This window comes from Python bivittatus, unplaced genomic scaffold (genome assembly GCF_059951505.1).
Source record: "Python bivittatus isolate LINGU-HERP-01145 unplaced genomic scaffold, Pbiv_v1 ctg000200_np1212, whole genome shotgun sequence".
NCBI classification, from domain to species: Eukaryota; Metazoa; Chordata; class Lepidosauria; order Squamata; family Pythonidae; genus Python; species Python bivittatus.
In genome coordinates, this window is record NW_028277040.1 from 4,714,318 (window position 1) to 4,740,840 (window position 26,523).

Below are 26,523 nucleotides of genomic sequence, written 5' to 3' on the forward strand. Positions count from 1 at the left end.
AAGGAAGATTTTTCTTTAAGCTCCACTATTTTCTGTGGTCTTTTAAGGTACAGTTGTTCTTAAACTTTGGTTATGGTCAGTTTGAAAACAATCTCTCTTTGTCATCCTAAAGATGGCCAATTTGAGCTATCTCAATGCATGTCTCTCTGATAATTTTTCTGCATTACAAGTATTTTGTCTGGATTCCTCTCTAAGAGCATGGGGAAGCATAAAATTCAGAGGGTCATGCAGAAAAAAAGTAATCACATTTATATTACATAGCATATTTGGGTATTGTGTATATTACATTGCATATTTGTGTATTATTAATGCGACTTTTAAAAACTTGGTAGATTTATTCACCTTCCTACTGATGTAATCCTGTATGCTTGGATGTCCAGGAATGTTTACCTATTAATAAATTTCTGTCGATAACCAGAAAAATATTGAAATTTGGACTTTGAAATCATGAGATTAAAAAGGCAATGGATATTTTGTTTCCCCTTAATTAGTGTTCTGGTAATCTCATATATTTAAACATGTACGTTTTAATTTATTATTATTTTTTTAAACAAACTAATATTCTTTGAATCCTGATAGTAGTTCAGAGGCTAGTGGGAGCAATTTGTGGTTTGTTCAAGCTAGACATTATCATCCCTGTTGTTTAGACTGAAATCTCGCTAGTTGGAGATGGTGAGGGAAGGGAGGGAGGGAAATGTCTGTCTGTTGGATCCTTCCTTCCTTCCTTCCTTCCTTCCTTCCTTCCTTCCTTCCTTCCTTCCTTCCTTCCTTCCTTCCTTCCTTCCTTCCTTGTATATTTGGGGCCTTCCCCCTCCCTTTCCCTTCTAAGAGGAGGTGAGTTTGATGAGGTGTCTTTCTCAGGCAGAAGGCAGACCTTGACCAGCTGGTATCTTGAACTGACACAGGTGCAAAGACTGCAGGGGGTGGAATCCAAGAATAATTGCATGTTTCTCAAGCATCAAGTCTTGCTCAAAAGGGGGTTTGCAGAGAAATGGTTCTTTATGGAAAATTAATGACAAAGCTCAAAGCCTGTCAGGATCACTGTGGACATAGAGGAGGAGTAATGCCTTACAGGGACAGCTCCCTCCTGCCTTCTCCACAGGACATTAGGTGACCCAACACAGCTTTGTACCATCCAGAGACTTCACAAGGCCTGTGCTTGTTTTAGTGTTGTTTGAAAATCTTTTTCCATCTAACTGTTGCTAACCAAAGGCTCATGGGCTTTGTATTTATAGAGTGAGCCTCATGGTTTCTCTTCTAAGGAGTATAGACTAAACCAAGATGATAGGGAGTGACCAGTATTTCTGTTGGAACAAGAAGAAATTCCATGAAAGTCTACTTAAGCTTGGAGAAAAAACAAAAACATTATGCTCACTATTTATTCACTGGCTGTTTAGGTGATGACAAATCCTATGATTTATAGGTTGAATTTCCTATTATATATAATTTGGCTTTGACTAAACATGTGAAAGACTGATCCATGTAAATGGATAGTTACAAGGCTTTAAATTTCCTACTTGCCTGCTTTGCTAATCTTAACACTTGCAACCCTTCTCTGTTCAGTAGCCAGCAGCTCAGACTTCAGTGCACTTTATTGTCTCCTGCTGCTCCTCCTTATCCATCTAAAAGAAATACAAGCAGCATGTATTTCTAAGTGATGTAGTTGTGTAGACTATCTATGGTATGTCTGAGAAATTCCAAAATGTACTGCTCTTTGGTACATTTGGAATTCTTCGCATTTTATTTTTACCTGCAACAGAGATGACCAGTTATGCAAAAGGTAGTTTTTTATCCTCTACTTGATATGAAACATATTAATATTACATTACATTACATTATATTTTTATATAAGCTAGTTGTGGAGGGGTCTTGTTGATGTTGATTTAGCAGCTGGGACTTTAAGTTTGCAATGTCATGTTGATGCAGAAGTATTTGAGTCATTTGTGTAAATAAATGAAAGTTAATTTCATTTAGATGTTTAGTTATTGCTGTATCATTCTCCTTGTGAGTAGAAGATAAGCTTGGGGAGGACAACTTTGGGAATAGGAAAGGAAATGAGTAAACTATATCCCATTGTAAACTTTTAGGCTGCCTTGGGTTTAAATGGCTGATACAAAGTCATAGAATTACATATCAGGTTTTGTATTTGTAGACCCAAACATAAAATTAATTCCTTAGAGGCCTAGGAAATTACAATTTATCAGTGCCATGGCTATGTTTCAGTTTTGAGATGTAGACTGAATTAGTCTATAAAGAAAGTATGGAAATTTTATTACATATTTGTTTTTCAGTTTATATTTATTGATTCATTTGAAACATTTATAACATTGCCTATCTAGTATAAATACCCAAAGTAGTTAACAAAATAGAATTGAGAATTTCTTCAGAACTAGTCAGGTAGTGCTTATCTAATATTTGTGAGTTGATTTACAAATGATTGTTCTTATAGTTGCTAGGCAACTAGCAACCTGTGCTTTCAACTACCTTCCTTTTTGCAGTTCAGGTATTTTTGCACAATAGATTTGTACCTGGAATTCCAGATTCTAGACATTAGAGCAGAATGGCCATTGTATTCTTATTCTGTGGAAAATTTCATTTGTGTAATGTTTGCTGCAGACAGTTTCTTCCTCTTTTGTCTTATGGTTGTCTTGATTTGCCTTTCTGTTATCTTTCAGTGTGGCAATTATTTTATTCTGATATTCTTTTCTTTTTGGCAGTGGTTGCTACTGGGTTTGACTGTCCAGTGATGGCTTCTTTCCCTTTCTGTTTCTACAGACATGCCTTGAGCTGGAACGCTACCTTCAGACAGAACCCAGGAAGAGTTCAGAAAGCTTTGGTGAGGACCTGGACTGTTTTCTTCATGCTTCCTCTGCTCAAGGCCCAGAAGACAGCATTCAGCCATTGGACCCTCTCTTACTACCTGTAGATATGAGTACCTGTGACAAAAATGCCAACCTGGACGTTATTCTCTCAAGGGATAAACTATTGTCTGAGACTTGTCTCAGCCTGCAACCTACCAGCTCCTCTACAGAGGGCTGTGCTGCTGTTAACCAGGCCCAACTCAACGCAGTGACCTCACTAACACCTCCTTCCTCTCCTGAACTCAGTCGCCATCTTGGAAAAACCTCACAAACTGTCTCTGCAGTTGATGGCACAGTTACACTGAAATTAGTGACAAAGAAATCTACCCTCAGCTCAGTAAAGGTTGGTGTAGTAGCACCAGCTAACACAACAAAGTGTGCGCTCAGTGACAGTGAGCAAGGAGGGGCAGGGGCTGACACATCCCCAGAAAACAAGAAGAGGGTTCATCGTTGTCAGTTTAATGGGTGCCGTAAAGTATATACAAAGAGCTCACACTTAAAAGCGCACCAGAGGACTCACACAGGTACTTTGTTGGATGCTTGGATATCCTTTACCAAACTTACTCCTTTTATTTATTATTTGTCATGTACAGAAATGAAGCTCTAAGTAACAGTTATGGGCCTTGTTACTAAAAATTGGGTTGGAACATTGCGTTCCACGTGTGTGTCAAGGAGTTTGAGAATTCACTATCTCAGAATGAAAATGCTAATCATATGTCTTTATGATTCCTATATTGGTAACATTTCTCAGAATTTCCCAGATTACTGAGAATACAAATAATCACACAGCACACTTGACATGAAAAGATTTCATTAGGGGACCTGCTTTTGGCTATTTGAGGTAGATAAATTACATTCCTTGGACATAGAAGGCACCTCTAGTATAATTCTCTCCTTGGAAGATTATCTAGGTTAAGTTTAATGCACCCAGGGAATCCTCTCAACGAGGGGTTGATGGTCTTTATTTCACAGCTGCTTTATAATTCTACAAGTTATTTTGTGGAATTTAATTATGTATAGAAATGAAGGCCAGATTTTTGTTGGTATTGTTGATTGCTACCCACCCAGTCTATTCGGAGAATTATGATTCACTGTAGATCAAGCCAGATTCATGAGAGTCTGGCTCAGTCCTTGAAATGGGTCACAATTTTAAAACATAAACATTTCAGTTCTCTCTACTTTTGCAAAAAAAAGTTTCCTTCACCTATATTTACTCATGCCAAAAGATTAACTGTTACTATTAATTTTGCATCATTATTACTGATTTTACTGATTATTATTAATATTGATCATGCCTTAGGGCCTGGTTATCTGAGGGTCAGCCTATCTTCAGTTGTTTCTGACCACCCAGTCCCCCCAATTAAACGTCATCTGGTAGAATTGAGGAAGCGTGCTTTCTGTGTTGCGGCTCCTGTCCTCTGGAACGGCTCCCAGAGATGCATATGATGCTTACTCTCCTGGGGTTCTGGAAGGCCCTTTTAAATCCTTCTGTTCCCAGGCCCGGGGTTAATGTGTTTGTGGGGGCCCTGTCACGTTTTATTATTGTTACCGCTGTTCTTAGTCTAGGCTGTCAGTTTCGTTTTATGCCACTGGCAGTCTATTGGAGTGGGTGGCCATAACAAATCTAAATAAATAAATAAAACTCCTTTAGTGAACACATGTGAAACATGTTCAACTTCAATCAGTTTTATTCAGAGACACAGCTTTGTAGGATAAGTCACTGTTTCTTCCTGTTTTCAGATATCAGAGAGAAATAATGTTTTGATTAAGGCTACCTCAGCTGAATGGATATTTGAATCTAGGTGTTCTAGTCAAAACTGAGTGTTCTTTCAACCCAACTGTATTCCCTTTACATTATATATGTATCACATTTGAACCAGTTTCTGATATCCACATCGGTCATGTAAGATCCTCAAGAAATCTGTGGTAAGCACAAAGGGGCTGCCTGTTTGAAGTATCTCCCAAGTCAGAATCTTTCTATATGTGGAACATGGAGGTGTGTAATTTGATACAACAAAGTTTGATTAACTGTGGTTAACACCATTGAACCAAAATCATTTAACCAATCCCTCATTTACATTCTGAAGTGAGATAGTCCCCTGGTTAAAACCCCTATATTCTGTGCCCTTATGCTGACTGGGTATATGTTGAGCTATGGTTTGAAATACTTCTCTAAGAACCATTATAGTCTTGCAATTAACTAATATCTCTTCTCTTTTTTAAGCTTCTCATTAGGATGATATGGTTTCCTGAATGCTATGCTATTTTTTGCTTCCAGAGGAACTGCTGAGTCAGTTTCCCAATTTTGCTGTGAAAGACAGCCTTAGATGATAGTGCCACATGTAAACCATTGTTCTACCTTTATAAAGGATAATTTCTACTTCATTAAGATGATTTGAAGTAATAAAGTGGTGCCTCTAGCTACCATATTTCTTTACTCAAAAATTATGAATTGGCAAGGGGTGCTTAGAAGAATAGATTATTGGAAACAAACATATGGATGGAAGTAAAAATGGTTACAGACATCTTAGCCTACTTGAGAGGAGTTGTTTGTGGGTTTGGGTTTCTGTTTTTGTTTTTTTGGTAAACTTTAGGGTTATGAACTTTTGGTAAGGCCTTTTACCAAACAGGCCTTTTCTCTCTCTTTACTTTCCTTATCTGTCCAGTTGCCTCTTTTCCTTCTCCTATCTCTACTCAGTTTTGTTTTCTCATCTTTCCTTTTCTACTCCTTTTCCTCACCCATCTCTGTCCTGGAGTTTCTTTTTCGTTCTTTCAGCTGGAAGGGAGAGAAGGTAGGTGGATAGGTATATGTGTCTTTGCATATTTGTGTGAGAGAAAATCGTTGGTATATACAGAAGGGAAAGAATACATTTTATTTTTAGGGTATCTTATTTTTACAGGGCATTAATTTCAACTAATGGTTATTCAGTTAATATACTTATTTGTGGTCCTCCCCCCCCCCTTTTTTTTTTGTATATAGTCATACATACACATATATATGTCACATGGAAACATTTTGGGGGGGTAGTTTTTGTGATTTTTTTTCTCCATCTACTCTTTCTCTGATAAAAAGGGTATCATCTTAAATTCAGAGTTGTCTTTCTTGCAGGTAAGTATATGAATGAATGTATTTTGCAATTCTTAAACCCAATCCGCATACAATATCAAATAGAAACAACAAAATAGTAATAATTAATAGCTAAATAGCTAAAACAGCTGCAAAGTTATTTATTACTTCAAATATTGAAAGATAATTGGAAGGATTACTGAGTACATGCAGTATAAGATAGGAGTCACCAATTATGCATATTAAACCCTAGAATTCTAAAAAAAAGTTAAATTTGCCCCAATTCCACAACTTTTTTTTTTTAGGTTTCTTTTTGTGCATAATTATCCTGTGGATATTTTATTTTTTTAAAAAAATATTCTGTTTAACTTTTAAAAAATGATTACCTATATCAGCAAATTGTTAATAGATTAAATAGGTTTTCGTACATTTGTTCTTAGAGGATTTGAAGAGTGGGTTCACCTCCAACCAGTACTTTCATGTGATGCAGTTATGTCATTGTGGTATCTTTGGCCTGGATTGCTGTATGAATGGATTGAGGTAAGAGGAATTTTGGAGTGTTTGGATTTGGTGTCAGTATTGGCTCTCTGATTCATTAGTTCCAAATCTGGTTCAGGTCAAATCTAGACCACCAATGATCAATTGGCAATGGAATGCCTGGCATAAATATCTACTTCGCTTTTTGCTAAGGGCCTGTGACCAGCATCTGGAACCAGAGGCAGAATGGTTGTAAAAGGAGGCACACCCACTCTTTTCACATAAAAATATACTACCAATTAGGATATACTTGGTATCTCCAAATGAAGTGAGCTATTATTTCCTTCTGCAGTTAAACCTGATCACTAGATACTGAGTTGGGTGGATTCAGATTCGGACCCCAAACAGCTGTGCTTATGTTTACATAGCTTGCTTCTTTCAGTTCATACTGTCTTATCTCTCTAAACAATAACGTCGCTTTATTTATGCAAGCAGACATCTGAACTGGCTCCAAAACCCAAAAAGGAAAATATTAAAGGGGTGGGATTTGGAAGTTTTGGTGTGTTTTGTAAGAGTCCCAAGCCCAAGATTATAGACATGAAGCAGTCATTTTGTTGGATCCTTTGTCTCTGAACACAGCCGTAGTTTCTTGGAACTGTCTGTGTAAGACACCATCAATTGTGAACATGCTTCACAGTGCCAATGGCTCCTAGCCATTTGGCTCTCTTGACTGCTGAACTGAAGGTCTGAAAAGTTTGTGAGATTTTGTTTTTCTCATTAGCTGGTTGTAGCTCTCTTGTGTGCAGGAGAAGAGGAGGTTCTCTGTATAGCTTAATTGCTCTGGATTTCTGTAATAAAAACTGAAAAATGAAGACTTTTCTTTCTGTTCTTGAATACAAACTGGACAGATTTGCGTGTGTTTTATTCTTACATGTTTTAGTATAAGATGGAGTGCAAAGATGATAGTGTAATGACCAGCATTTGTTCTGTCTCAGTGACAGAATGCATGTTTTGCCTATTGAAAGTTCCAGGGTTAATTTCTGGCAATTTCACCTTCTGAAAGGATCTCAAACTGGCCATCTCTAACTTGCTTCCAGTTAGAGAATTTAGCCCTGTTTGACCACTAATCAACAGAAAAAAAGATGCTATATAATAGGAAGTATTAGAAAAATAAAGAAACAACTATTTTTTTTATTTATATTTCAAATTTGTCACTGCCCATCTCACTGTGGAGTGACTGGATGGTTATATATACCTGTAACTGACTCCATAACATCAAACAATATACGTACATAATGGGGGCAAGTATGATCTTTCATCTCTTACCCAAATGTCCTCTAGAACAATCAGGTTGAGGTCATAGAGTTCATAGGGGTAGTCTGGATATCTAAAGGAAGGTTGTTCCAGAAGAGGGGTCCAATTATCAAGAAGATAATGTGTGAAACAAGACTTCTCTCTCTGATCTTATTAGATGGGCAGTTGCTGACCATAATAGGTAGTCCCTGAGGCACCCAGGCCCTAAGCCATGCAGGGTTTAAATGTGACCACTAACACTTTGAATTGAATTTGGAAGCTAACTGGCAGCCATTGTAGCTCTTGTAGTAGTGGTGCTACATGAACAAAACCTAGGCACGCCTATAACTATGCAGGCTAGTGCATGCTGAGCCACCAGCAGCTTCCAAATGGTCTGTAGAGTTTAACAATCTTGTAACCTCACATTTGAATTACTTAGAGTAATTCAAATGTGAGGTGACAAGGTTGTTAAAGTAGATTAGATTTGACAGAAACATGAATTGACCACAAGGAGGACCAGGACTAGTCCTGTTTTGCCATCACTTGTTTTTCCATGCACTACAGACTGTGGAAAAAGTGGTTGCAGTATCCCAAGGAAAAAGCCACAGAACTTCATAGGTAAAGTTGAAAGAAGATACAATGATTTGGGATTCTCTGGAATGGCATGAAGTGAATGGATGTATAGACTATTTGGGAGACAGAGAAGTGCATGCTGAAGAATACATATTTTGCATGCAGAAAGTGGCAGACTTAACGCACAATACATCTCCATTTATGGCTGAGGAAGACTCCTCCTTGGAATTCATTCAGTGCACTTCTTTGTAGATATATTCCATATTTAGTGGCTTTCTATGATTAATGTGACTTTTGTCATATGAAAAAATTGAAATTTGGCTGTTAGGGTGAACCCCTTGGTACAAAAAGAGATTTAATTAAGTCAAGAGTAACAAGAAGCTATTCAGGTTTCTCCCCCATAAACTGAAGGATTTTTAAAAGAGTGGTGCTAATTGATGTTGCACCAAAGACCTACTGCTAAAAACAAATGTGTAAAAAGGTAGAATCAGATTTTGGCCTAAAGTAAAATGGAGAAGTCACTTGTCATATGGAAAGATATGTGTGAAAGATAACACTAGGTGCAGGAAAAGCTGAGGTGTGTGTTCGGGAGAAAGATTACCTACTTCGTAAGTTATGTGAAGGGTCTGATATAAAATATATACTTAATGATGTGAGGAAATAAAGTCACCCTTAACACATTTGCATTGCAGATATTTCTGAAGGGAATGACACTTTCACTTCTGGGAAGGGAAAAGAGATATTTTTTTCAGGCCTATCTCAGCAAATGCCAGTGAGTCAAGTGACAGAAGGAGAATTAATTTAGATTGAACAAAGGGAGGAGGAAGTGTATAAATTTGTCATTATCCAAGATTGGAAGCAGATGCTTTAAAGGAAAAAATTATATTAGAAATTAAGTCTGACTTTTCTGTGGAAGTGTTAGCCTTGCTCTAATCTTAATGTAATCATTAAGCAACAACTTGTAGGGAGCAGCGATTTTTAATGCAGAATTTGATAGAAAGGAAATCCAGTTTAGGGCATAGGCTTCTGCTATTCAGAATTAGCAAGTTGTAGTAGGAGATTGAAGAGACTGATATAATAGGGAGGCAACAGTACTGGGCACTCCCTTTGACCATCTGGAAGCAGTGCCGGTCATTTTAGAGGGAAGATGGAGGACAGTGAAGAGAGCAGTGAGGACACTCATGCAACAGTGGGAAATGCTGCAGAAGTATGAGGGTGAATCTAGCTGTCGGGAAGTTCACAGAATGACAGATTTAGGAGCTCTAACAGGATAATGGTCTGAAGCTCTTCAACTGAAGATGGGAATTGAAGGAAATTGCAGTAAGTGATACCATGTAAAGCTATTCCACAGTTTTAACTTGGCTCTCTACTGTGCAAACAGAAAGCTTGTTTCCAAAGCACATTTTCTGATGTTAAAAGAATAGTTCTCTTTCAATTCTGTTCACACAGAGCTCAAACCTAAGGCTGTTTCACCTCATGAAAGAAGAAAGTGTATTTTGTTTCTTCTTAACTTTAACTCTACTTCCTGAGAGCACTAATGAGGTGGGAAAAATCTAATTGACTACAGTTGTACCAAAGTAAGTGTTTCAGTGTACCCTATCTAGTGCTGAATTATTCCCTGAATCCCATCTTTTCCTTTAAAGCTGTAAACACAGTTTTGAGAGCTAAACAAACCAAGCATTGATGCAAAATCTTTGTACTTTAAAATGTAGGTAAGTGAGGAGATATTATTGTATTGACTGTATGTTAAAAAATACAGAGTTTTGTGCTAGTGCATATGTACGTTTCTGTGCCAAAGCAGGATGTGTTATCTGTCCCATTAACATGAGGGAATGCAGAGAGATGATAGCTCAGTAGCATTGCTAGAGTAACAGTGTTAGGCTAGGTGGAAAATAATCTCATCAAGAATAACTATATTAGGCAAATGAACAAGAGTTTTGGACCTGATCTAATGCATTTGTGTGGCTGAAATCAATCCACAGCAAGCACCAGTCCCTGCCAAGAATATGTAATTATCATTGAGAGGCTCAAGTGTGAACCATCTGATGCATGGGATAAGAAGTGTACAAATGTCACCTTCTATTGTAAAGACATAGATCCAGGTTCTCCATGCTGATGATGCTAATGGATCAGACAAGTCTGTTCAACAAGTGGTTACATTTTTTTCCATCCGGAGAAATAGTAATAGAGTTTTATTTCTAATGTGCAAGAGAGGATAATAGCGTCTTTTTTAAGATGCAAATTCACAAAAGGTTGATGTTTGCTTTTATGCTTAGCAGTCAGAATTAAAAATAGCCTTTTGTTGGATACATGAATGAAACGCAATGATGTTACTGTAATCTAAGAAAATCTTATTGAATTCAAATTGTGATATCCTCATACTCCTTATCAGTGCGTTTTGCAGTTATCATGTCATACATATGGAGTTCTTAATGCTAAGTGAACTGGAAGCTGAACGCTCTTTTTACAGGTTTTTAAAAGTTTCCTGATCTCTCATGGGACAAAAAATAGAGTTATTGAGTCAAAAGGGGGGGAAAATAATGGTTTGAATGCTGGTGGGGGAGGAATGTGAGGAGAGAGAATGTGGCAGACAGACTTGTGCATCCTGTTGCTAGGAAACATCAGCATTAAATACAGTGTGCTAATTGGCTAGCTTGTCAGTGCCTGGGTACCAGCCTGGGCCTGCTACACAGCTGTTTCTGCCACCCGGTTGCTAAGCAACTACATCCTCTACCCCCTCTCTCCCTCCCTCCCTCTGCTTCTGGCACCTAATTGTCTACTTTTGCTGCTGGTGTTGCTGCTGGGTACCAGTCTGGGCCTGCCGCTCTGCTGTTCTCCCTAGGGGTCGGAGATGGGGATGGAGGGTGGTAGAGGATATGTCAGCAATTAATGGAGCAGAAGTGCACATTCTACAGAAGGCTGGCACCTGTGTCCCCTAATCTCTCTCCACCCTCAAAAATCCTTCTGTTCTGAGCATACATCAGGTGCCTCCAGCTTCATTTTTTGCTAAGCCTAAAAGGATATATTTTAAAAGTATACTGGAATTGAGAAACCTTTGTTCCTTTTAAATGAGGACTTGCAGGGACAGTTGAAGGATAATATCCCTTTTCTCAGTATGTTTTTTGTCACTCGGCATCATGTAGTTAATCACTGCTTTCTGCATATGGGCTTGGCAGGGATGGGGGAGAAAATAGTATCTTAAGATACAGTTCTGCCAAAAACTATTGAAAGTACAACTAATTGGACTATTCATACATGCTGAATAAGAAAAACAAGGTACAAGTACAGACACAAGGTCATCTTGACAATGCTTTTCCTCAGGATGTATATTCCTACACAGTTCCTTGTATCTTCAATGTTCAAAATAGTAAAAGAGTATTACAGTCAATAATTGTGAGATATGGCAGTCCTATCAATGGCAGTTCAAGCCACGAGAATTTCCCATTGCAATCAGACATTCTACCAGTATTGTTGAAATGCTGTCCTGATTAGGTAGTAAAGGAGGGTATTGTTATTGTAACTCTTCAGATTAAAAAAAAAAAGTAATTTGTGTGTCAGCCCAAATAAAAAAATGGAAAGAGGTATAAACATTTGATGTGAACAACTAAAAGTGCGCTCAGACTCCAGTGACACTGTATTTGAGATAGCATAATGTGATAGAAAAAAATCTGTCTGACTTTTAATTGCTTATTTACAACATGCAAATCAGAGCTTGAGGCTGGGTCAAGACTGACATTGTGTAGAATCTATTTGCCCACTCCTCAAAAACTTTCAGAGGCCAAAAGAAACTGCTTTAAATTTATCGGCATTATTTGGGTGTCAGATTCTGAATTGTTTTCTTACTTAGGTGCCTATGACAGTGTTTGCATATTGTTTTGCTTGGAACAAAAACATTAAAGTTAATAGAAAATAAAAAATTCTTTTTTGACATCAATAAAGAAAATGGAATTTTTAAAATAGTAAGCTGTCTTAGAAAATAAGAGTTGTGCAATAAAGCATTATTTTGTACCTGTTATTTTAGTAAGAAATGCCAGGATTTTTTTTTATTGAAATAGATTGAAGGCACATCTAGAAATGAAAGAATCTTAAAAGGAAACTGAAGTAGATTTTAAAAAATTAAAAATTAATTTCTGTGTAATTGGTTCAATAATCACATTCTTCCAAGGTAAGGTTCTCTTTTTGATTTCTAAGTGTTGGATGTATTCATCAGTTTTGTCTTTCTTCTCTCTCCCCCTGCATCTAGTCAGAAAGCAACAGATTCAGGTATCTTCTATCTAAGAAAACTTCTTTTACATCCTACATTTAGAATGGAATAGAAGCCCCAGAGTTCTCTGAGGGGAGGATTGTATTATAAGTCATTACTCTTAAAACATGTATTTATTTCCATTTCTAGCCCCTGCCATAGATTTAGAGTTACAGTTTGAAAATAAAAGTGCATGAATTCAGAAGTTTTTGACTAGATAAATATTTCCATCAATATATTTTGACAGTGGGAATAGCATAAACGTTAACAATATACATCATTATATGTTAGGGCACGCCAAGTTGGAAAAACCTTCAAAATGGATTTAAATAACTTTCATTTTGTTATATTTTGGAATGTAGCTTTGCTTTTCAACTGCAGTAATAGTATGCCTTTACAAAGCAGCAGTAACCTTGATTTGAACACATGCATCTGCTTTATTCATATTCAAGCTGGCAGTCAGTTGGAGTTCCACCAGAATGCAACCAATTTTATGCAAAAGACTACTGAGCTGGGAAGCTTGTGGCTTTGTTTATGTGGCTGTTCTTCTACAGGCATCAATAGGCATGCAAGCAGAGTATGATTTGGACTAATATAATGTGTAGAATGGGATTAATGGTGGATCTACCTTACAAAAATTGTTGAGGTGCCAGTGTCACAAGTACTCTTACAATTAAAAGCACTCATAAATTCTAAACAGGATTGTTTATGCATTTGGATTTTGAAGGTGGCTTGTCTTTTTCAAGCTTACTGATTTTACTGTAGTATGAGGTAGTAACCTTTGCAACAGCCTGCTGCAGTCTTAGAAAAATAGGTGTGCAAAGAAACAAGATAAATAAAAAGAAAATGTTCCATTCCATTTCCACAGGAGATCCTATGTAGGGCTTTAAAGGTCATTACCAACACCTTGAATTGGACCTGGAAGCAAACTGGTAACCAATGCAGCTTGCAAAGCAGAGGTGTGATGTGTGCAGTTCTTGGAGCATCAACAACTGCCCATATCCTTGCATTTTGCACCAGCTGAAGCTTCCAGATAGTCTTCAAGGGTAGCTCCATGTAGAGCACATTACAGTAGTACATCTGGGAGGTCATTAGGGCATGAGTGACTGAGAGTACAGCCTCCTGATCCAGGAATGGGCACAACTGGCACACATCATGAAAGAAGGTCCTCCTGGCCATGCTTGCCACTTGCTCTTTGAGCAGGAGTCTTGAGTCCAGAAGAACCCCCAGAATGCACAATGGGTCTATTTGGAGCAGTACAACCCCATCCAGCACCAAAGATAGTAAATCCCCAGATACTGAAGGCCCTAAAACCCAAAACCGCTCAGTCTTGCCAGGGTTTAGTTGAAGCCTGTTGTTCCCCATCCAGACCCCCACAGCCTCCAAGTATTGAGAGGACAGCAGCATCACTTAACTGATCAGGGGCAGCGATATACAACTGGGTATCATCAGCATACTGATGACACCTCACCCCACGGCAATGGATGGTCTCACCCAGTGGCTTTATGTAGATGTTAAACAGGAGCAGAAATATATATTCTGATGAAGGGGGAAAATGTACTATTTCTAAATCAGATAGCACTCTGTAAGAAAAGGGATATACCTGACAGGAATAATATATAGGTTATCCACCCTACTTAATATTCCCCATATTTAAGCTTTTAGCTGGATTCTTTTCTCCTCTTTCTACTTCCTTGGAATCACTTGCATCCATTACAGTAGTTTCTCCAAACTGATGCCCTCCAGATACATTGAATTACACTTCCATAACAGCCAGTTAGCATGGCCGTGAGGCTGGAGAGTCAGTAGGAATGGAATAGTTTAAACACATCATAGAAGGAGAAGAAATAATGCTTTAAATATTCATCCCCCCACTTTTCTGATGAGATATTCTTTCTCTTCATTTTGTTTTGGTATGAACAGCTCTTGGTGGGGCTAAATTAGCCTTTGCTGAAATCTGCAGGTCAAGGATTCCTTTAAATGCCTTTTAAAGGCCACATTTTCTTATATCTTTACATTTTTGTCTCTGTACAATATCCTGTAAGCAAGCCTGCAGTGTCTGGAACACGCAGACATTTTCTGACATTTGGCAGCAAGCAGCTCATGTTAACAAAGAAAAGGACTGGATAGGAAACTAGTCTCTATGCTTAGCAAAGTCATTTTACCCCTGGAGCTCAGCTATCATAGATGTTAAAGGTATATCAGAAAACAAGAAAAGACTCGATGTGTTTATGGTTGGTTACCATGCAGCATATCAAATCATGGGTTATACATTTTTTGGTTAGCAAAACTGAAATCCTTCTAATTAGTGCCTGCAAGTTATTGGGTTTATTGGCTAGATTTTAACTTGAATTGGGCATCAAGGGAATGTGTTACTACCATGACAACCAGAATGCAAAATTTCCCCAGCCCTTACACACAGTGTTAAAAACTCAAGTTGCTGTAGGGAACAAAGAATTTTCTCTCACAGAAGAACTGTAGCTGCAGGGCTGTGAGGTGGGGAGGGCACTTCTCACCATAATTGATGGTTGCTGGGAATTGTAGTTCAGCAACAGCTAGAGGGGGATGGTTTCTTCACTTCTGGACTAGAATTGTGAAGAACACTTACATTCATTCTAGTAAAAAAATCAACTTACATGTAACAGCAGCATATTTGTGTCTCTGAAAACAGGTTTGTCCTATTTACATTTAAATCAAGTGTGGGGTATGTGTGAAGATGCAATTCAAAGAGACAAAATAGTGCAGGAGGAATGCTGACCTCTTTCCAACTTACCTCCAACAAACCCTTACCCAATAACTTATCTGCTTAGACAACAACTACATGCTGTGTTTAGTGCAGCACTGAGAACTAAGCCTTCTGTTTTTGAATTTTGTATTTTTATGTCTGTCTATATGAACATATGTACATATTTAATCATTTATCTAGATGGCGAACTCAACTCTGTCCTATTATCCATCCTTTTAAGGCAGTCTTTTCTCCTATGAGTTTGCAACTGAATTTTATGTAACAGTTGTTTCCCACATTTATTTCCTACAGCAAAACACATATATTATAAATACCTTTATACACTAGAGCTACCTTGTCATACACAATTTACATAGCTGTCCAAACATGTACGCACACATGCGCGCACACACACACACACACACACATTGTTAGTTGAAGCAATTTTTTTCATTTTTTTCTTTGAGAGGGTTTGTGGCATTAAGGACTCCTTTGTGTAACAGTCAAAACCATGGCAGTAAGCTGTCTTCTTCAAATAGACATTCTTTATGCTCATTTGTCATAGGGAAGGACATGTAGTGAAATGCCTTCACTGTCAAGGCTTTACTTAAAAGGCCTTCTGTAATATCTTTGTGTAACAGGCCTTCACCATGGCTGATTCAATGGTAACACTGGGTCCTGCTGAACCTTCCCACCACTCATTTCTAAGGCTAATGGACTTGATTGATTGCATTATTGCCAAGGCTCAAAAGGCGCAGCCAAATTTGCTCGTGCTTTCCTCTCACTAAGAGACTTAAGTTCTGCTGAACTTGGCAGATCTCCTGATATTTATTTTTTTATTTTTTTATTTATATATCAAATTTGTCACCACCCATCTTGTTAAAAAGCAACTCTGGGCAGTTTACAGAAAAGATAAAATACAATATAAAACTATCTTAAATAATTAATAAATTCCAAAGGATGATAAAATTGGTGAACAGCTCAAGGAGTGTCATCAGGGCGCCAGCCACCCCCAACTCTTGTCGCCCCATGCAAGCTGACAGAGCCAGGTCTTAAGTCTTTCCAGGAAACCGGGAGGGTAGGGGCCCACCGCACCTCTGGGGGGAGAATATTCCAAAGGGTGGGGGCAAGAGCAGAGAAGGCTCTCCTCCTGGGCCCCGCCAGCTGGCATTCTCTCGCTGACGGGGTCTGCAACATGCCCTCTCTGCCTGACCGGGTGGGATGGCTTGATGTAATGGAAGTGAGACGGTCCCTCAGGTAACCTGGCACCTTGCACCTTTCATCTTGTGTGCCTAAAAGCCTTCTGCTTCTACTCCAAGCTCTGCTAAGCCCAATGGTCAGATTCAGGAGGAAAAGGGAAAACCAGTTCAATCCTGACTTTTACACAACCTCCCTTGAGTGTTTCCTCCCTTTATACCAAGAATTCATCTATTCCACCAATCTTGATCCTATTGCTTCTGCTTCTCTTGCTAATCTCTTAGCTCTAACTTCTTGAGCTCCATTTCCAGAGATGCAGTCAGTGGTCGTGGTCTTGGAAGCAGAGATATGGGACCAACTCCACCTAAGCTAATTCCACATGCACCTTCTCCCTCCCATTCTTTGATGAGCATGAGGAGAGTGTGAACATAGCACCAGTCTGCAACACTGTGCTCCAAAACACCTTTTAGAGATCACATCTGATATGCTGTCCAGGCATATTCTGATGTATTTCCACTGTAGTGATAACTATTTATAGCCCAGCTCAGAACCAGTGCAGACTTCAGATATGGATCTGGTTCCCTTGTAGCATTCAGATCACTTTTTGGATGGAGATTCCTATAACTCTGATTCTTCATCAGAATCACCTACACTTTCCATCTCATTTTCTGATGCTGAGTTGAGGGGTTTTTCTTTCTGAGAAAATTTAAATCTACATCAAGCCAGTCTTACCTACAACATGTTCCCTCATATTGGAAGTAAACCAGCCTGTGTTTTACTGTGCTACCCTGTCTTTATGGTTGTGCCTGTTCAGATACTTGCACTTACAGCTCTATTCCAGAGGGCCAGGGACTCCTGGATGAAACCATTTTTATACTTTCAACATTGCAGCATCTTGATAATTTGTACAGAGTACAAGACAAAGGTTGTTCCTTCTTGTTTCAACATCCACTACCTAATTCTGCCAGTGTAAAAGCATCTCAATCTATGTGAAACACCATCAATATTCTGCCTTGCTGGATAGAGCAGGTTGTAAACTCAACACAGTGGGGCAGAAGCGTAATTCTTCTGGAGACTTGGATTAGGGTAGCCAATTATCAGCCCTGTCTGACTAATACCAGCAATTTCTTATGGGTGAAAGCTTTGTCCCATTTCAGCAGTCTGACAGATGACAAGTAAGAGGTCATCAATGTGTTTTGTAATGAGGCCATTCATATTGCTAAGCAGCAAATTAATACAGTCAGGCATGTGAGTGTCAGTGCTTCTAAATCCATGGCAGGATCTGTCAGTCAATAGACCTTATGCAAAGGTGTGAACTGATATCTGCCATTTAAAAAAGAAGGGTTATTTAATTCCAATTCCACAGTGCTATACTGGAACAGAGATTTGTATATTGGTTCTGTGCCATATTGACTTTTGGAACTGGTATATATCTTGCAAGTATTCCTCATACTGGCCCATCAGACAGGTCAAAACAATATTTTGTCGGGGGGGGGGGGTAAGCCACATTTTTGGGCAGAACAAAAGTGGGTGCTTCACTGTACTTCATTTTTTGTTTAGCCATTGGGGAATCCTTTCCATAGATCTGTTTGCAATACATTTTAAGTTTTTTTGAGACCACTTTTGTAACAGAGGAGATCTTGTTCCTGGATCCGTAAGGAGTACCTTCCATTTCACTGGTTGCTAGAGAGAAATTCTGTGTACCTGACACTACCTGTGTTTCTGTGGGTGATTGCCAAAGCTCTCAAGGACAATATCAGTGCCATCCTACTTGTTGTACCATGGTGGTCTTCTCAAGCATGGTTTGATTTTCTCTTTCAACACTCTCAAGGGCAACTCCAAATCCTCAAAAAGTCACACTTTTTTTTTTTTTTTTTTGAAGGGCAGCCATTTTTTTCTCTGGATATGACAGCTCTCAAACTGACATCATGGAGAATGCCCGCCGAATGGTAATTTAGTTCCTGTATGTAGTACACAGGCTAACAGTGCAGAACATATAACTCTGCAAATAATCCAGATTTGTCTTTCTTTTTTTTTTTTAACTTGTCCACCAGATTGGATCTTTCTCCTGCCCCCCCCCCGCCAAATGTATTGACATTGTTGGTATCTGGCCAAAATTTCAGCAATATGACACGTTTGTTTATTGTATTAATATACCTAGTTTCCCCCCACCCTATTTTAAGCAGGTTTTGAAGGACAATTCTAATTCCTTTCTTCCCAGGTAATTAGTTACTTCAGCACGGAGTTTGTCACTAGTGGTTGATGTCTAAGCTCTTCAGTCCCATAGCTCCTTCTCTCTGCTAACTTGAAAAACAACATTTCCTGTTACCACAGGTCAGTGCATCATTCCAGGGAATATGCATCTTTCATTTGGATGTTTTCATTCAGATATTTGATGTTCCACAAGGATAGGATGGTCTTATGAATGGGTATTTCCTTCCCCTCCAAGGTTGCAACAGAGTTTCTTCTGCAGCAAGAGTTTGTTCTACCTGTATTTTTTTCCAGACCCAACTTTGCCAGTGACATGCTCTCTTATTGTGATTGATATTTACTGATATATTCCAAAGGAGTCCTTGGAATACTGGGACTTCCCACCACCAAGCAACATTGCCTGTTCATTATCCATATACACGAATCACAAACAACACAGTGAAGAAAAGTCAGTTTTTCACCCCGGAACTGTGGCTCTTTGAGTAGTCTTCTGTGACTCTACCCAATCCAAGCATCTTCCCTGTTTGGGTTAGACATACTGCAGTACCAAAACAGTATGCCAGTCATTGGCATTGAATTGCTAGGCAGGAATGGTACATAGCAGGGTGAGACTCCTATCTAAAAGCTTTGCTGTGGAACATTTCAAATAGGTGACTGTGTAGGTGCAGACCCAGATGTGGAATTCACAATGGCATGTAAAAAATTAGTTCTTTTCTGCAGGGAGAAATTACTGCAGATCTTACATTTGGACGAGGAGGTGCTGCCTTTCTGTTGCAATGCCAACAATGTGGGACAGCCTCCCTATGGAGATCGGGCAGGCTCCCTCTGTGCGGGTCTTTTGAGAGCTCTTGGAGACGTGAGAGCCTGCCTTTGATTTGATTTGATTTGATTTGATTTGATTTGATTTGATTTGTTGATGCCTTCTTTTTATTCTGTCTTCTTTGGATTGTTGTAGTGCTGCTTTGTTTTTATTTTTGTATTGGATGTTTTATATTGTACTTTTTGTGCAGTGTATGAGCTGCCAAGAAATTTTGATTTTGATTGCGGCAGCATAGGAATATGTTAAATAAATAAGTAAAGTGCATGGTTGCATTAAATTACACCATCCTCTGGTTGAGCAAATAGACAGTGAATGTGGGAAAAATATGAAGGAGGGGAATTAAATAAAATTCTCTCTGCAATTACTTTTTGTTTCCCAAACAAAGAATTATGGGGTTCTGTGAATTATGTCATCTAATGGATATGGTGGAATAATGTAGGGATGGAACAGTATAATAAAGGTGCAGACTGTTACAGCAAGTTAAATAACAGTATTTGCACCATGCTCTTCCCTTTTTAAGAAGGAATGCACAGATTGTTTTGTTACTGATCTATGTCATTTTTATCCAGTAGATAGCTACATTCAAATATACACATTAGTCCAGAATGTACGGATCAGATCATTTCCCAAAGATTGCTCAGCCAGCAGCCCCACCCATATGGTATACTCCGTTATTTTCCAATAGAAGAAATAGAAATATAAAGATATATATCAGAAGCAAAATAAAGTTAGTAAAGAATGATGCACGTCATGGATGTCCCTAGGTAAAACATACCCAGCTCACCAGGCAATTAGTGGGAGAAAGCCTTTCAGAACCCTAACAACTTTAGCAGCAGCAGCAGCGTTTCACATTCATGATTATTTGATTACAGGTTGTTTATGTTAACCTGTTTACTGAGCATGTTCCACTTTGAAATCTGTTAATCTACAGCAGCTTAGAAATACATTATCAATAAACATAAATTCCTTTGTGCCTCCTGTAACTTTTTATCCTCTTGAAGTAATGTAGTTAAAATGCATTATGTGGCCTTGATGATTACGCAATGCTCTACTCACTGAATGAGGCATGTAACAGAGCAGGAAGATATTTTCATACCTTCAGTCGGTTAGCTTTAACTGTGAGGAAGAGCCAGGTCTTTTACATAGCATTTGGCTGGCCTATTCCATCAGCCTAACTCTCCCAGGAATTATGATGGTGATCTCCTTCACCTAGCTGTAGCTAAGACAGGTGCTGATATCAGCCTGAAAGAACAATCAACCATTTCTTTTTCAGCAAGACACAATCTAATTTTAGTTGATGACATTTGGTCATGTCAAGGCACCTGTACTCACTCCTCATGGCTTTTATTTATCTTACTTTGGCTTCAGTATATTTTACCAGACCATGACCTAGATAGGAATATCAAAACCTAAATAGAGAGGGCTGTGAGAAGTCATTGATACTGGAAACAATCAGAGAACAAAAAAGCAATTGATGTTTATTTCATCTTTTTTTTTTCTCCTTGGTATAACATTCTAGCACACTTGGAATAATAGGTTTATTTATTTGTTAAATTTATATAGTCGCCCATCTCACGCAAAGTGACTCTGGGCGGCATAAAATAAAATAATTTGATGTTTTGACCAGATTCTTGGAAACAAGTTGTCATAATTAATGATGTATAATAACATGAGCAAATGTGCATCTATTGTAATTTATATGCATAGTATTTTTGAGCACAGAATTTGGGGTATATCTCTCTTGGAATATGAGTATCTTGATATTGAAGGCCATTGTCTGAATAAGCAAAGCAACCCATGTGCCTATTGCTGTTCTGAGACCACGGGAACTCTAAGGGTGCAGAAATGTCATCAGAAAATTAAATGTCCTATTTTAAAGCATCTAGATCTAAACACCAACTAAACTTTCAGGTTCCCATATAAAGTTTCAGTCAGATCATTGGCATCACTGAACTTAGTGAACTGCAAGTGTGATTGTGTGACATTAATCTCCTTGCTCATATTTCTTCTTTTCTTTTGCCTCCTGCTCGGTTTCTCCTAGCACTTCCCCAAATTTTGAAATCATTCTCCCTCTGTGTCTTGTGAGCTCTGTGGTGATTTGGACTGATGGATCAATGGGGGTTGCCTTTGCTGCTCCTGGTCCATTTTACTATAAACTGATGTCACTTCATTGCTTTACTTTTCAGTTTTCATTTTCATTTTATGCCCCTTGAGCTGAGAATAGAAGCTCTGGTTGCTGAAATATGGAAGGCACCTTTGTCCATTCTGCCCATCTTCTGGTGTCAGATTTTCACTTGTCTTTGTAGAAGTAGAATCTAGCTTGCAGTCAGTAATGTTTAGTGAATTATTATGCAGATGTTTTGCTCCCCTTCTTGGACCTAAATATGACTCTAAATAAGAGGCATATTAATATAATAGAGGGATCCTAACTAGAGATTGGCTCCATTTTATTTTCTCATCTGTCTACATTGTTGATTCAGAGGTTTTCTACTCAAATTTGACTATAGAATAATCATTTTTGTTGTTTTTAAAAAACTTGCATTCTAAGAAACTGTCATCAAGTATTCTTCCTGTATGTGCTTGTCAGTTTGAGGGTTATTCTGTATTTTAAAACTATTTTGCCTTCCCTGAATATTAGAAGACCTTACGAAGCAGCTGACAGTGAAAATGTTATCTGCACCATAATATGACTTGATTTATTTGGGCTTAATATAGTATGTAAACCCAGCAAAGGGAATTTGCAAATTATATTGTATGGCTTAACTGTATAATAAGAATCCAGCGATAATGTCCTGATTAACAAACCATTGTTAAACCATGGTTTAGCATTAGGAACCAGGTATATATTTTCTCTGTACGTTTCCTGGCAGCCTGCTCCCCTCAGTGCAATACCCACATACTTTTGGTTTGCTGAGCTATGCATTGGATATGTAGAATTTGGTATGCTTGATTTTAATATGGATTTTTTTCTCAGTATGCAATAAAATAAACACAGTAATTAAAATGCACAATAAAATAATCAAAGAGTAGTTTAAAGTTCTTAGGCGTCATGTACAGTACAATCACAATTAACATATACGTATAATAACAATCCTAAGACGATACATTTACTTGCCTGGTGCCAGAGCGACAATAATGCTGGCTCCAGGCATACCTTACTTCCAGCATTGGGGAGATGCTATGGGAAAAGCTCACTCTCCAGTGGCTGTTTCCTGTGTCTCAGCAAGGGAAGGCACCCAGAGGAGGACCTCTGAGGTTGATCTTAGGACATGGCTGGCAATATCTAGAAAGAAGCGTTTGTTAGAGCTTTATAGGTGAATCCTAGCAACCTGAACTGGAACTGGAAAAGAGGTGGGAGCCAGTAACATTATAAAACTGGCAAAATATATTCTCATTATCCAACTCTATCCAGTGTTCTGGATGCAGCATTTTGTATTAAAGGTTTTAGGCTGTTTTCTATAGCACGTAGCATTAATCTAAAGAAAAGTTTATCAGGACCTGGATTACTACAATGAGATCTATCCAGGTAGAGTAGTACAACCTAAAATGTATATTGTGTTACAGAGGATGTGTGTGTGTCTAATGATAGACATAGCACTTCTCTCTTGCCTGGACTGAGCTTCAGTTTGTTAGCTTTTATCCAAACCCTCTCTGCAACCAGGTGCTGGTTCAGCACTTCCACCTCCTTACCTGGAATGCCTGAGAAGAGAGAGAGCACATCTGCATGCTGATGACACACCACTCTGCATCTCCAAAGGACCTCATTCTTCTGTTCCCTGTGGGTGTCCTGTAGCATGGGAGCCTTGTGGAACTCCTCCCCCATTATGAACATCAAGGGGTTGAGTAGAAATCCTCCAGCACCATCTTTTGGAGCTGGCCATAAGTCAACCATTACAAAGCAGCTCAGCCTGACCTAACGTAGACAATTTCCTCAGGAGGATACCCTGAAAGCCGTAGAGAAGTCCAAGAGAATGGACAGGGACCATTTCATTTATCTCCTTCCTAAGAAAGATCATCCCTCTGGGCCACCGAGGTAGTCTCAGGGCCAAAATCAGATCTAAACATTGATTTAAATGGATCTAAACTTGATTAAAATGGATCTAAAATTTTAATTGATCAAAGAATATCTGAATAAAGACCTACAAAAGAGTGGGGATCAGCATACAAATCAGTGATGGGACCAGTTCGGTTAAAAGACACTACCCTTCTGCTGACTACTTGCTTATGCTAAAAATGCCAGTAAAAGGGTCAAAGTTTCGACTGAAGCAAAGAGTCCCTTTGGGGCATTGCACAGCCCTGATTTGTACTTCAACCATTAAACATTCACCAATTTTCATGCATTAATATTGTTTCCTCTATAGTGAATCATTTGTACAGAACTGCGAACAAGAACTGCAGAAACCTCAAGAAAAAAAATGCTTAGGATGTTTCTGTACACACTGATGCTCATCTGTTCATATCAGAAATCTGATAAAATGCCAATTTAGCAAGCTAAATGCCATGAAAATCAAGTGTACGTGCATATATTTACTACCTTTGCATTATGAGTCCACTGGAGTTGGGCAGTCAATAAATGTAAGTAAATAACAACAACAATAACCAACAATAATATGTTACTTACTTATATAGGCCATAGGAGTGGACAGTGAAGAATGCCAAAATACATTTGACTTAGGACTTTGCTGCTGGGTGATGTGCTACCACGTCTGCAGTCCCAAACATTATAAGTTAAAAAAAAGTTGGGTGCAAGGACTTCTGTACTGTAGTATGTTTGTAAATAGAAATATAGGATGCCCTGCTTTAGAATGTAGCATTTTAGGTTCAGTTTACCTTTGCACAGGGAGGGATCATAATCAGTTGCAGGTTCAGAATGGAATCAAATCAGATGTTTTTATTCAGCGAGTAATCATTACATTGTGGCAACCACATTCAATGGCTTATGGAATGTTGGTTGGAGTGGGGAGCATGCCCTTGGAACCAGATTTTGCTCAACACTAACAAGACTTCTATAATCTCCTCTGCAGGTGAGAAGCCTTACAAGTGTTCATGGGAAGGGTGCGAATGGCGTTTTGCACGAAGTGATGAACTCACACGGCACTACAGGAAGCACACGGGAGCAAAGCCCTTTAAGTGCAGCCATTGTGACAGGTAACAGTTACTATTTTCTGTCATGTGTTATTCTACCTCTTAGTTCAAGAATTGCTCTCAGAGCAATTAAAATATTTATTATTTAAATATAGCACCTGCCTGTTTTTTGCGAAAGCATATTGACATTTCCTTGCAAATGTACAGTTAGCTTATACTTTTATGCACTTCCACTTTTCTATAGATTGTAATGAAAAGTTAATATATACTGCAACTCCTGGACTCACGGCTACTGCTAGAAGAGCAGGTGGCAACTGTGGCCAGGAGGCCCTTTGCAGAGGTTCACCTGGTGCGCCAGTTATGCCCTTTCCTCAGTTGGCAGGCCCTTCAGACAGTTACTCATGACTGGATTATCGCAATGCACTGTACATGGGGCTGCCCTTGAGAACCACCCAGAAACGATAGCTGGTTCAAAATGCAGCGGTGCCAGCAGTAATAGGCGTTTGTCAACTTGTCTGTGTCACTACTGCTACGCAAGCTGCACTGGCTTCCAGGTCCAATTCAAGGTGCTGGTTATTACCTATAAAATCCTGTATGGCATGTGGCCTGGATATCCAAGGGACTGCGCATCTCCAATCATTTATGTCCGTCCAGTACATTCTGGCAGAGTGGTTGAGTCCAGGTCCCCTCTATTAAATGTTGTCATCTTGCAGGAATGAGGAAGCATGCCTCCTCTGTCGTGTCCCTCAACCTCTGGAACAGCATCCCCCCAGAAACAAGGATGGCGCCCTCTCTCCTGGGGTTCTGGAAAGCTCTTAAAACCTGGCTTTGGTCACAGGCCTGGGATTGATGTATTATTGTTTGTTGGGGGGAGCTGTTTTGTTTTTGCTTTGTGTTGTTTTTGGATTGTTTTAATCCAGGCTGTCTATGTGGTTTTAAGTTTTATCTGTTTTTATAGATTTTTTTTGGGGGGGGGCTTTGTACACCACCTAGAATCCATTGAAGTTGGGTGGCTATAATAAATTTAAATAATGAATAGCTAGTTTTCTTGAAGCAATCCCTTTTTTTTTTATAGGCACTATAGGATTATGGATAGAATTAAAACAAAACATGAGTGGCCCCTTCTTTCCTCTGGCTGCCCCATTCATACCCTACAACATATAGGGAAGGATTGAACATTTACAAAAAACACACTTGTGAGAGTAATTGAACACTTATAGTTGGCTTCCCTTATGAGGAGCAGTCTGCCAAAATATTTCAGTGCTTCTCTGAAGCAGCAGATTGTATAGGGAAAAGCCAAATGTGGAGGATACGCCACTCCATTTATCCACACACACCTTTTGTTATAGAAATTATTTCAAGCATGGCTTTGTATATTGGAAGGTCGGACTTTTGAACAACAAACATAGCTGCATCATCATGTTTATTACAACTGGAAAGATGAGACAGAAAGTGGATACCAAAAACTAGAAATAGGAAGAATTTAAAATATATAAAATGTACATTTCCGGCAACAGAATGTGAACAGAATACACATTGTTTTTTGGCATTTATATGTCTCAAAATTATGTAATGCCAACTTTTCTGAACAAGCAAATATACAACAGATTCAGTAAAATAGGGAATATGTGTACAAAAATGTATATTCATGGAAAAAAATCTATTAAATGAACAGCTATTTGTAAAAAGTTATATATTAGGAAAAAGATATTGAAAAGAATTCAGATATTGGGGAAGATATTCAGGGAAATCCTTATGATATTAATAAAGACGTTGAAAAAGTTGCAAACTGATGTGCAAACAGGATGGAATGAACTTAAGAGTAGGCAGTGCAGCGTCCAGGGATGTTGCACACTTCTCCATCAGTTTCCTCCACCCGCCCCCTGCCATCTTTTCAGATTTCCTTAATTAACGGCAAAGGAAAACATGAATGGGACTGGCATGCTGCAAAGCAAAATGCTAGCTTTCTGA

General features: G+C 38.7%; 1 protein-coding gene across 3 annotated transcripts in view; it reads left to right on the plus strand.

The window, feature by feature from the left end:
* Nucleotides 1-26,523, plus strand: part of KLF7 (KLF transcription factor 7) — a 92,031-nt gene that overhangs the window by 47,868 nt on the left and 17,640 nt on the right. For 2 of the 3 annotated variants that reach the window (XR_015795179.1, XM_088135609.1), the window contains exons 2-3: nt 2,776-3,385; nt 24,492-24,615. Coding sequence is in view for 2 of the 3 variants with exons in the window: in XM_088135609.1 (XP_087991735.1) it covers nt 2,776-3,385; nt 24,492-24,615 (734 nt within the window). In the remaining variant the exon portion in view is untranslated. The remainder of the gene's footprint in view (nt 1-2,775; nt 3,386-24,491; nt 24,616-26,523) is intronic. The other variant, XM_088135610.1, reaches the window with a different exon arrangement.